The following is a 13228-nucleotide window of genomic DNA, read 5'->3' as shown; positions in this document are numbered from 1 at the left end:
TAATATATATTATATTTATATATCCATAATAAAGTCTTGCACGTAGCACGTAGCTCCTGAAGATGTCACACTGACTTCCTTTATGTTTACTCTGTCACACTTGGTTGTTTACACCTGTATTATATATGTGTGTGTGTGTGTGCGTGTATGTGTGTGCGTGTGCGTGTATGCGTGTGCGTGTGTATGAAAGTCTTGTCCAGTGCACGTCTGTCACACTTCAAAGTATTCAATGATTAAATGAAAAGAAAGAAAGCTAGTCATTTCCTGCTGGTTTTTCTGACTCAGATAACCTGGCCTCTCTACAAGGGCAGGAGCTCGAGATTGGCTTTAAAAGGACGAGGCAGGTCAAACACAGTTCCATCCCAACAGCTAAACATTGCAACGGCAGATCAAGTGAGCAATGCCACAGGAGATAAGTTAATTATATGAAATAACAACCAAGCTTGGGGCAGTTACAGGACGGCAGATAATCTCAGAATTACGATGTCTTTAGAATCCCTGTAGTTTAGCTTTTTCATACCCTCCAATCCAAATATTGTTCTCTATGTGACACCCAACTTATAGGCACAGATTTACACCCTGACCCTGACAGATATTTCGCAGTCAGGCTTGTTTACGTGGAGTTGGTGGGATTCTGGCGCTATTTCAGTTAGCTCCAGGTCACCCACCTCAGGTTGGGGGGAGGAATATCGCATTTATTGCCCATCCCTAGCTACCCTTGAGAAGGTGGTGGTGGGCCTTCTTCTTGAACCGCTGCAGTCCGTGTGGTGACGGTTCTCCCACAGTGCTGTTAGGTCGGGAGTTCCAAGATTTTGACCCAGCGACGATGAAGGAACGGCGATATATTTCCAAGTCGGGATGGTGTGTGACTTGGAGGGGAACTTTGAGGTGGTGTTGTTCCCATGCACCTGCTGCCCTTGTCCTTCTAGGTGGTGGAGGTCACGGGTTTGGAAGGTGCTGCTGAAGAAACCTGCAGTGCATCCTGTAGATAGTACACACTACAACCATGGTGCGCTGGTGGTGGAGGGAGTGGATGTTTAAGGTGGTGGATGGGGTGCCAAACAAGCGGACGGCCTTGTCCCACTTAGGGCAGCGCCTAGCGCCCTCCGGAATGGCCGGTTTTCCAACTGAAGTGTAGAAAACAAAAATGGCCTTTGGATCAGCTTCCCACCACATTTCCCATCCCACCCTCCCAGAAACCATCCAAAAACATTTGGCAAATCTTTGGAAAATTTAGGCCATGTTCTTTGTGATTTCTCTGCTAACCCATAATGTAACCCAACTGTTCCAGGCTCTCCTCTTCTCTGTTTGGCATAATCCAGCTCAATGGTTAATCTCCATGTAGATGATCCACTCCAACTCACCCAGCTGTTATCCTTTCTGTGACATAATGAAACTCAACTCAGTTGAAGTCCATGACCGAACCCAGGGGTGGATTTTAAGCAGGTTACCTGCATTACTTTGGTAATGAATTTTGAATGAGTAGTTTAACCTGAACTACACTGTCTGTCAGTGCGGTGTTTCTCTGCCAGTTCTGAGACATCGGGGAGTGTAGGGTGGCATCCTGTGTTATTTATGTTTTAAAGGTTCATTGTTCACCTGTGGCCCATTATCCCAGATATTTTGCAAACGTTCCAATTCATCGCAAATGTGGGCTTGATCGTGGAAGTTGACTTTTGGAGATAACGTGAAGACGGGACATTGGGAAGTAGCCTGAATTGTAGCAGCACAGAGCCCATGTTATGAGGGGCTGATTCTGCAGCCCTGCGCCCCCAGCCGCGGGTTGGAGCTCGTGATACCACATGGTGGCATTCTCCAACCTGCAATACCTGCGAGTACAGGTCCCTGTTGGGAGTGCGGGATTGCAGAATTACTCCTATGGGTTTTGTTTTGAACTCCAGTAGTTCCCCTAGATAAAGTTGACTAAAACTGACTTTGGTCTGTTATTATGCACCTTATCACAACTGATTTATGAACTGCATTCCATTGTTCCCAGATTAATGTCAGACTATATTTTTTGGCTGCTGTTCCTAAAGTACCAATAATACTGAGCAACATAGGTGAAGAAATATGATCACTGCATGTATTTAACTCCTTGGTGTAACACTGCACACATCATGTATCATTATCCCCTCTTTGTAACATTGTAGCCATCATGTACCATTAACCCCCTCGGTGTAGCACTGTAATTATCGAGTAACAGTAAAGTCTGAGTGTAGCACTGTATCCTTCCAGTATCATTAACCTCTCACTGCAACACTGTAACCATCATGTACCAAGGTGTCAGCCGTGGTTCATTGGTACCGCTGTCGCCTCTGAGTCACAAGGTTGTGGGTTCAAGTCCCACTCCAGAGACTTGAGCACAAAATCTATGCTGATACTTCAGTGTAGTACTGAGGGAGTGCTGCACTGTTGGAGGTGCCGTCTTTCGGAAAAACGGAATGTTAAACGGAAGCCTCGTCCGCCCTTTCAGTTGGATGTAAAAGATCCCATGGTACTGTTCAAAGAAGAGCAGGGGAGTTCTCCTCTGTCCTGGCCAATATTTATCCTTCAGCCATCACCTCAAAACAGATTATCTGGTACTTATCTCATTGCTGTTTGTGGGACTTTGCTGTGCGCAAATTGGCTGCTGTGTTTCCTACATTACAACAGTGACTACACTTCAAAAGTACTTCATTGGCTGTACAGCACTTTGGGATGTTCTGAGGTAGTGAAAGGTGCTGTATCATCATGTATCATTAACCCCTCACTGTAACACTGCACTCATTAACCCCTCACTGTAAGACTGTATTCTTCAAATATCATTAATCCCTCACTGTAAGACTGTATTCTTCAAATATCATTAACCCCTCAGTGTAAGACTGTATTCTTCAAATATCATTAACCCCCCAGTGTAACACTGCACCCATTAACCCCTCACTGTAAGACTGTATTCTTCAAATATCATTAACCCCTCAGTGTAACACTGCACTCATTAACCCCTCAGTGTAAGACTGTATTCTTCAAATATCATTAACCCCTCAGTGTAAGACTGTATTCTTCAAATATCATTAACCCCTCACTGTAAGACTGTATTCTTCAAATATCCTTAACCCCTCAGTGTAACACTGCACTCATTAACCCCTCAGTGTAAGACTGTATTCTTTGACTATCATTAACCCCTCGGTGTAACACTGTACTCGCCACATAGCAATAACCCCTCAGTAAAGTACTGTAACCATTGCGTATAATTAATCTTTTGGTGTAGCACTATAAGCATCGCATATCACTAACCCTTCCACGTAACACTATACTCATTGTGTTTTATTAACCCTTGAGTGTAACGTTGTAATCGTTGCTTTTCATTAATCCATCAATGTATTGCTGTAATCAGTATGCACATTAACTCATTAGTGTAGCATTATAATCATCAGTTAGCATTAACCCCTCAGTATATCACTGTAATTGGTAGATATCATTATCTCTTCAGTATATTCTCCTTCATTAAATATGCTGGCCACACCATCCTCTGCCACAGGCTCACCTGGTGTTCCACCTTCACAGGACTGCCCTTGCTGGTTCCACTCCTTGGGGTAAATTTTGAGAGACTGTGGACCTGGTGAGGGCTCTTGCTCGATAGGAGTGCGGATTGGAGAATAAGGTGTGGGGGTTAATGCACCCGATTCATAACGCTCCCAATTTTTTGGTTCTTAATTTTAATTTTTGGGAAGCCATGAGTTCCGAGAATCGAGGCACTAATCTCCAGGCCCGATTCTTTGATCTCCCTCCCACCCTTCGCCACCCCTGTTGAGTGAGATTCTGCACCAGGAATGGAGTCTCCAAGAAACCCTCACCCTTCTAAACTAAACGAGCTCTCGATCACAAGAAAGGCATTGGGAGAGAGTTGCTGAGCAGAAGCCAGATACTATCCCACACAGAGTGAAAGTAGGGGGAAGTCAAATCAGGTGACTGAGGCTGGTTACATAGCAACAATGAGAGAGACTTAATTGCTTGCCCGTCCTGTTTCCTCCTCCCCCCAACCCCCCACCTCTGCCCACCCAAGGAGTATGGCATTGGATGAGCTGAAAGAGAGAGAAAAGTACATTTAAAGAAAGGATCATATATCGTGATGGTTAATATCGAGGAAGATGAGGGTAAGCTACAGGCTGGCTCAGTTTGGGGATGCGGGGAGACAATTGGCAGATGGAGTCATGTACTCAGGACTATGGAACAGGCAGAAGAAATGTAGGTTTCATGGAAAAACATTGACCAAAACAATCAGGAAAAAGATCTGGGAGTCATAGTGGATAGACCTTTCAAGGCATCAAGCCAATATCTGACTGCTGTCAAAAAGCTAACGGGATGTAGGTTGCAGGAAAAGAGAAATGGAGTGAAGATCAAAGGAAGTAATCCTGCCATTATATAGAGCAGTGGCCAGGCCCAACCCATGTGCACTGTGCAGTTCTGAAAATGTCATTGATCTAGAAAGGTACAGAGAAGAGCTGCTGAAATGATAATGGGTGAATGAGTAAAATTTAATGGAGATAGACTGGGACTGTTGTTGGAGAGGAGAGGACTGAGGAAGAATATGATTGAGGTTGTAGAGTGTAGATTTCTTCAAGGTTGAATTGGACATGTATCTTGGAGGAGAACATTATTGGATACAATTATTAGGAAGGTGGACTGAAGGTACTTTTGGGATTTTCCATATTTCTCTGATGGGCACCTCAACAAGACTTGTACATCTGACAAAAGCAGTGAAGTTGTGTTGACTTCAGATGAAGAAGTTGATGATCCCATTGATCCAATTAGTACAGAATTTTTAAATCTGTTGATCTGCGATGAAATTGTTGCTATGGGTCATTGATGCAGCCCCATTTTACAGGATGCTATAAAGAGCACGGAGGTCATTAGGAGTAGTCAGCATGATTTTAGAAGCAATAGGTCACAGCTCACTAACCAGCTAGATTTCTTTGAGGGGGTAACTGAAGTCGCTTTTCCTCTACATAACTGCCAATCCTTTGCTGACAACGGCATTCTCAAGGTAAATGATCTGTGTAGACACTTGTCTTCTCTTATGGCTTACTAGACGCACTGGGTTGGTTCTCTGTGTCAGCGTGCACATGTTGTGTTGCAAAATCGCACCACGAAAGGAGCATGAGGGCAAACAGAATTGGATGAACATCGATTTCCAGGCCTGCGGTATCCAATGTCCTTGCACCCAAAGGCAACCAATTTTCAGGGGGCAAGTCAAAAAAGAAGAAGAAATGATTCTATTGTCCTTTGTTTCTGCTCTACCATAAGCCCACTGGAGAGAGTTGTGTCTCAATAGGTCTTCAGGACAGCAGAAGGAAAGAACAGTTTCGCACAGATGTGGGATTGGCATTACACTCCCAAGATCTGGATTAAAGCTAATGAGAGCTATCAAGTGGATGTGATTTTCAGCAGGTAATTGATGAGATGCCGAAGAAGATTGAGATTCAAGGGATCAAAGATAATTAGCGAACTGGATTGTAGACTGACTTGACAAATGGAAAGCAAAGGATGATGTGAAATGGATTATGTTCTTTCTGGAGACAGTTACTGGTGGAGCTCAACAATAATCCTCTAGGTTCCCTGCTGCTTCCACTATTCATAAATGATATGGATAAGGGTATTTCTAGAAACATGAAGCTTGGTGGCCAGGCAACTAGTACAAGTGAATGGCAAGTAGGAAAATTATGCGGATGGGGTAAGCGATGGCTAACGAAGTTTAATGTTGATAAATGTAAAGTTATGCACATTGGTACAGGAAACCTGAAATGGGCGTCCATTGGCAGGGGTGGGTGAGATTATTAACCGTCCACTTGTAGAAGAGTAGGTTTTCCGAGCCCCTGCTCTTGTTGAGGTACCTGACTTGCTGCCAGCATGGACATTTGTGGGAAGAGTTCTGAGATGTACTGGTACTGGAAACAGGACACCCGGGAAAACTCCCCTGTAGGTGGTGCCATTACACTGCCAGAGAGGGTCATCCATTCATCTGCCTGTCTGGCCTAGCCTTGACTAAATCCCAAATCCTCTGGCGACCACTGGCTCCAGTACCAGCGCCACTGATCACCTGCCCTGCAGAGCAGGCACAATTTTGGAGTGGCATCTTGCCGCTCCTTTGAGAGAGGGAGGGAGGGGTACAGGCTGTTCCAGCCAAAAATAAAGTCTCAAATTGGCTTCCCTGCTGCTCTCTCGTTGGTGGGCCCAATATGCATGTGGCAATTGATCTTTCTTGGACCTTTTCTGGCCAGTCCACCATTCTCCACCCTTCGTAAACTTCAGCTCAACCAAAACTCTGCTGCCCATATTCTATCCTGCACCAAGTCCCGCTGACCCCTCACCCCTGTCCTCGCTGATCTGCATTGACTTCTCGTCCTCTAGTGCGTCGGATTTTAAATTCTCATCCTCCAGTGTAACTTCTCTGTGACCGCGCCCGTCTCTATCTCTGTAACCTCCTTCAGAGCTGCAACTCCCTATCCCTCCGACTCTGGTCTTTTGTGCACACCCCGTTTCCTTCACCCCACCATTGCTGGTCTTGCCTTTAGCTGCCTAGATGTCTTATTCAGGAATTCTCTCCCTTAGCCCCTCCACCTCCCTTAAGATGCTCCTTAAAACTCACCTCTTAAAACCTCTTAAGCCTTGGCTTAATGATAGCACTCTCGCCTCTGAGTTGGATGGTTAGTGGGTTCAAGTCCCACTCCAGAAACTCGAGCACATAATCCAGGCTGGCACTTCTGTGCAGTTCTGAGGGAGTGCCAACTTTCGGATGAGATGTTAAACCGAGGCCCCATCTGTCCTCTCAGATGGACGTAAGAGATCCCATGGCATTATTCGAGAAAGAGCAGGGGAGTCCTCCCCAGTGTCCCGGTCAATATTAATCCCTCAACCAACATCCCGAAAACAGATTATTTGGTAATTATCACATTGTTGTTTGTGAGACTTTGCTGTGCGCAAATTGGCTGCCGCATTTCCCTACATTACAACAGTTACTACACTTCAAAAGTACTTCATTGGCTGTAAAGCGCTTTGGGACATACTGAGGTCATGAAAGTTCTTTCTTTCTTTGACCAAGCTTTTGGTCCCCCCCCTCTTAATATCTCCTTTCTTTGGCCCAGCGTCCAATTTATTCCATTTTTTCCCCTTACGCCTCTGTGAGGCGCCTTGTCCAAAGCTCTATATAACTGCCAGTTGTTGCTGATTGCCACTTAAATTACTGGGGGTCAGATTCTCCTGTTCTTGCCCCTGATCGCCTGGGCGTAGCAAATATTGAAAAATTAGGCGGGAAGGCGTGTATGCCCTTCAGGGAGCCCACCTGATTCTCCATCCATTTAAATTGAACGGGCTCCTTTACAAGCATGCCCTCCCATCTCCCCCGGCCCCCACTGATGTTCCTATACCAGTTGCACCCAGGCAGTGCCAGTACACTGGAGATTAGGGCCAGAAAATCTGCCGCAATATTTTTCCCCTCCAATGGGTGGAATGGATTCCCGCCAAGCGGTAGTTAATTAGAGTCCAAAGGCAATAAACTCCCAGGTAAATATCTGGTTACGGCAGTGGGAGGCAATTGCCCTGTGAGAAAGCAGGGTTAAAAGTGAAGAACGGTATGATTGCCTAAGAGATCGATGTTTGGGAAGCTCTTAAGAAATGCTGAAAAAGGCTCTTTTTTGGAAATTTCGGCAAGGTGAGTAAAACTCAGTGGATTGGTCCCTCCTAGCGCTGCTTTGGGAAGAAAGACATTTTCCTCTCATCGTTATCTTTGTCGTGTGAGACGTTACAAATAAATGAGGTGCTGTGACATGATGTCCTTTTATTTCAGTGATGTTGGTGGGTTTGCTACGTTACGCGCAGGTGTTGGAGAGACACCAGAAGTCCTTACTGAACACGGCAGCGCTGGTCACATGTTGGATCTGTGCCGCAGGCCTCGTCGTCGTGGGAAACTTCCAGGTAAAAAAAATAAAGAAAACTTGTGCGTTGAGAAATGACCCTTGCCAGCATGTTTATCCCCTGTGCTAACATTCGTCCGTCTACTCTTTTAAAAGACGTGCCAACCCATTTAAAATAAATAGCTCTGTAACCACATTACAACAGCAAATACACTTCAAAAGGATTTGATTGGCTGTAAAAATGAAACGTAAGACTTGCATTTATATAGCGCCTTTCACAACCTCAGGATGTCCCAAAGCGCGTTACAGCCAATGAAGTACTTTTTGAAGTGTAGTCACTGTTGTAATGTAGGAAACGTGGCAGCCAATTTGCGCACAGCAAGCTCCCACAAACAGCAATTTGATGATGACCAATTAACCTGTTTTAGTGATGTTGGTTGAAGGATAAATATTGGCCAGGACAACTCCCCTGCTGTTCTTTGAAATAGTGCCATGGGATCTTTTACGTCTAGCTGAGAGGACAAACAGGGCCTCAGTTTAATATCTCATCCAGAAGAGGGCACCTCTGACAGCGCAGCACTCCCTCAGTACTGCACTGTAGTGTCAGCCTAGATTATGTGTTTAAGTCTCTGGAGCAGGACTTGAACCCACAACCTTCTGACTCAGAGGTGGGAGTGCTGAACCACGGCTGACACCTGAAATCACTTTGGGACGTCCTGAAGTGGTGAAAGGCACTAGATAAAGGCAATTTCTTTCTTCTTTAAGTGGGCGGAGCAATGGCAGTTAAGTTTAATGCAGCAAATGTAAAGTGCGAAACAAAGGAAGCAAAATTAGACAACATGTGTACTCCATGAATGATGTTATAATAGCTAAGATGAAGCTGGGAAAGAGCCAGGGGTCTTAATAGATTTGACGCTAAACACGTCCAACAAAGTGGCAATCAGCAAAACCAGAGGATGTTGAACTACACATAGCCAAAACAGTAGAATACAAGGCAGAGGAGGTAATGATCAAATTGTGCAGTGCTCTGGTCAGTCTGCGCCTTGAGTACTGCGCCCCTTTTCGGTAGCCAAGAAACAAGAGAGACATTCAAGCACTGGAGGCAGTGCAGAGACGAGCCGCGAGGCCGATCCCCAGTGTCAGGGGTCTGAGTTATGAGGAAAGACTGGAGAGATGTGGGCCTAGAAATTGGTTCACTCCTCTGAACTGGTACGCCTGAAGCCCACCCGATGTTGACCCTCGGACGTCATTTACAATAGATTTGAATTTGTGGCCGCTACATTGCTGATGGGTCAGTTAGGACTTGTGAGGGGGGGGGGTGGCGATCGAGAGGGGGGGGGGCAATCAAGAGGTGGGCGATTGAGAGGGGGCGACTGGGAGTGGGGGGGTCGAGGTGGAGATCGGGAAGGGGGGAGCGAGTGGTGGCTGGCAGTGGCTCGTGGTTTCCATGTGGAACCAGAAAAAGCACAACTGCACCTCCTGGCTCTACATTCAATTAAAGTATTTTTTTACGGGCTGCTGGTTCGGCTGCGTGTCGACCTGATTTTCAAGGCATCATACAGGCGATATTCCCCTTATTTGCATATGCAAACAGCCCAACGCCTGTTTCAGGCCCGGGCCCTGGATGCCCCTTTTAATGCCTATACCAATATGGCGGGTGGCGCACCTCCGGCATGGGATGGACGCGTGAATGTCACCCGTCACATTGGGCACCAAGCCACCCATTTAACATCTGTAAAACGGGCACAGCGTCATTGAATTTCTGGGCCTTGGGATTTTCAGCCTTGAACGGAGGCAGCTGAGAGGTGATCTTCTAGAAATACTTAAGATTGTTACAGCTATAGAAAAAGTTAACCCGGTGTTGTAGTTTAAATTAAACTGTGGGAGTAGAACTAGGGGACACAGGTTCAAACTGATAATTTTAGGATATCCCACACAATGGGATGTATTTTGACTTTTGGGCGCCCATTCTGTGGGACTGGTCGGAGAGTGCACTGCCCGCACTCCAACCAGTTTCTACCTAAAAATGACAATCGGGGTACAATTTAGTCATATAAATATATATGACTAAAATTAAAAGGGGCCGATTGGCGGATTCAGGCGGACGCTTTGGACAAATGGTGCTAGTCACATCGCCAGTGGTAACGGGGCAGGAAGGCCACCGATCCCATTCGGAGGCCATTAACGACCCCGTTAACGACCCTGTTAACACTAGGCGAATGGCGTCAAAATCAACCCCAAAGACTGATCAACGTGTGAAATAAACTTCCAGTTCGAATAATAGAGATAAAAACCCTGGAATCATTTAAAAAACAATTGGACACTACAATGGGAGAGGCGTTAGGATCTCTCTGGATGGATGAAGTAAGATGGGTCGAATGGGGAGGGATGTCAAGGGATATGGAGCAAAGGCAGGTAAACGGAGTTGAGATACAGATCAGCCATGATCCAATTCGAATGGCGGAACAGGCTCGAGGGCTGAATGGCCTACTTCTGTTCCTATATTTCTATGAATGGCCGTCCTCATTTGTTAAGATCTTGTGATTTTGCAAAATGAGGTAACCCTTTTGCTAGGCAGTAGCAGTTTGTGTGTTTATATCCCCGTTCTGGGCCAGAATGTTTGTCATATGGGCAGAGTGCCAGCTATAAATCACACCATTGGTTGCAGCCGATCCACAATCAGTCACTGAACACCTTATTTAAACAATCTTTACTGACTGGCTCGCCAGCAGTAAATGAGGGAAGAGATGGGGGCTGATTTTCTGCTGTTACATTGGCAGCAGTATTAAAGGGCCTGTGTTGTCTCCTTGGACCTGGTTTGGATCCCATGTGCCAGTTGACAAAACAGCACTGCACATCCAGCACCGACTGTATATTCAGCTGCTGCCACTTGCGATTTAGGCAAAGAAGCTACGTTTGAACGTCAATTGTGAATCGCAAACATTCAAAGAAAGCTTCTGTAAATGAATCGTGCGTAGGTAAAATGTTCACAGCCTGTTCAGTTGCAACAAATAAAAAGAAAGCACGGAATGAGAAAAGGTCCATTCTGCCCCTCCAACCCATTCTATCCATAGATCGTGCACCAAGTCTCTCTGTCACATACCTACCCAATCTGCTACATCTCCTGAGGAAAAGTGCTGCAAATCTTCACCTGCACTCCTCCCAGATCAGACATCAATACTTAGACCAACTCCCAGCGTAAATCATCTGATCTTAGATCCACTTTCAACGTTAGATCCACCCCAGCAATAATTAACAGATTTTGGATCCATTCCATATTAATCCCCAGCCCTTAGATCCACTCCCAGTGTAAATGATCCGATCATAAATCCACTCCGTGTTAATCCACTGATCTTAGATCAACTCCCAGAGTTACATATCAGTACCAGATAAACTCCCAGAGTTAAGCAGCGGTACCAATGTTATCTCTCAGAGGCAAGATCAGTATCAATGACAACTTCAAAATGAAAATAATATTCGAAGCCACAGTCTCACATTGCAGTACAGCAGGATTGCTGGTAATAGTAAGGAGCTTGGTAAGTTCCCTTTTATTTATTTCCCTATTTCATATAAGAATGAACACAGGCCATATCTACAAGGCCTGCTGCCATTATATCTTCCTCAGAATTGGCACCAAATAACATGTTTCATTTCACAATCACTTCCTTGAACCTCCCACTAACAGTCAGTTCTGGAGAATGGGATTACAGATAGTGCTCGTGCAGATGTTGAAATATAGTGCTTTTTCCAATCTAACCGTAAAGTTAACATAAGGAACTTGGCAAACTTCTCCCTTTACTAATAAACCTCTGTTCACTTCAATTTAAAGGCACAGCTTGTCTATTTCTTTAAGCACAACTACTTGGATTGTTTGTCATCTAAAGTCAAGTAAATAACTTAAAATGCAGAGCGAGTGTGAATCCTCATGACATTAATTTAGTGTTTTGAAAATAGGATGAATCTAAAGCTAACTGTGAATCAGAAATTTATTTTATTTGTCATAACTTTTCTGTGAATGGGACTCCGGAGAAACTCGGTCACCATCCTTTCGGAGAAAGCTGGGACCTCCTGATTAACAGATTATGACATGTTTACTCTTGCACGGCTAGTTCTGACTGAGATTCTCCGGGTGTGGAAGGTGGCTCAGTGCCTAATGGGATTCCTGAAGCTTAGTCTTCTCCTTGGATGGACCTCACTGTTTTCCACTAGACCCTAGTGTTCAAATGAGACAAACCTGGGAAAGGATCTCGAGATACATTGCTCTTTTTGCCAGTTGCTACAGACTGGTACCTTCTATAATATTTAAGATATTAATCCTTTCACTGACATTACATAGAACTTACAGCACAGAAACAGGCCATTCGGCCCAACTGGTCCATGCCGGTGTTCATGCTCCACATGAGCCTCCTCCCACCCTACTTCATCTCACCCTATCAGCATAACCATCTATTTCTTTCTCCCTCATGTGTTTATTGAGCTTCCCTTTAAATGCATCTATGCTTTTGGCCTCAACCACTCCATGTGGTAGTGAGTTCCACATCCTAACCACACTCTGGGTAAAGGAGTTTCTCCTGAATTCCTTATTGATTTATTGGTGACTGTCTTATATTTATGACATAATCTCATGTTTCGGTTTGAATGAAGTGCCCCACACCTCTCAACCTCTCAGTGAATTGAAAGGGTGGAATTCGGAGTGGTGCTTGGGAGGGGGTGTGGGTTTTTTTGCCAGTTTGGAAGTTTTGTGCACCTCTGTCGCTTTTCCCAGTGCCGCTGTTTTAATATCAGGATGTCTCGATTAAAACAGGACAGTCGAGAGGCAAAAACTGCACAACAGACAGCATTGAGCTAGATTTCAGTTTCTGCATCTAGTGTAAGAACACAAGAAAATCTGGAATGAGAAAGACCAGTTCTTCAACATGCCAAGTACAATGTGCACTGCCAGGGACTCTTCCCCAATTATCTCCTGAGGGAGATGGTCCTCCCACGGATAAAAATTCCAAGCAGAAAATAACGTTTACGACATTTCTCCCCCGCCCCTGAAGTAAATAGCCAGCACAGATTCTTGATCACTGAATGCTTGCGCACAACTGTAGTTTTTTTTTCCATTTGTTCTCGGGATATGGGTGACATTGGCAAGGCTGGCATTTATTACCCATCTTTAGTGGCCCTGAGAAGTTGGTGGTGGGCCTTCTACTTGAAGCTGTGGTGATGGGGCTCCCTCGTGGTGTTCAGTAGGGAATTCATCCCACTGCGCATTTGATCCTTTTCACTGTGTTCCAGTGCCAGTGAATGTGATGTACAGCGGGAATGATTAGGGGTTGGGAAGATGGGACGGTGTA

The 13228-nt window shown here is 45.2% G+C and overlaps 1 protein-coding gene across 2 annotated transcripts in view; it reads left to right on the top strand.

The window, feature by feature from the left end:
• Positions 1–13228, top strand: part of zgc:154058 (Transmembrane protein 150A-like) — a 109419-nt gene that overhangs the window by 59617 nt on the left and 36574 nt on the right. For both annotated transcript variants that reach the window (XM_067972660.1, XM_067972661.1), the window contains exon 6: positions 7823–7950. In XM_067972660.1, coding sequence (XP_067828761.1) covers positions 7823–7950 — 128 coding nt within the window. The remainder of the gene's footprint in view (positions 1–7822; positions 7951–13228) is intronic.

The sequence above is a fragment of the Heptranchias perlo genome, chromosome 36 (assembly GCF_035084215.1).
Source record: "Heptranchias perlo isolate sHepPer1 chromosome 36, sHepPer1.hap1, whole genome shotgun sequence".
NCBI lineage: Eukaryota > Metazoa > Chordata > Chondrichthyes > Hexanchiformes > Hexanchidae > Heptranchias > Heptranchias perlo.
The sequence above is the reverse complement of the archived record's forward strand: the minus strand, read 5'-3'. Positions and strand labels throughout refer to the sequence as shown.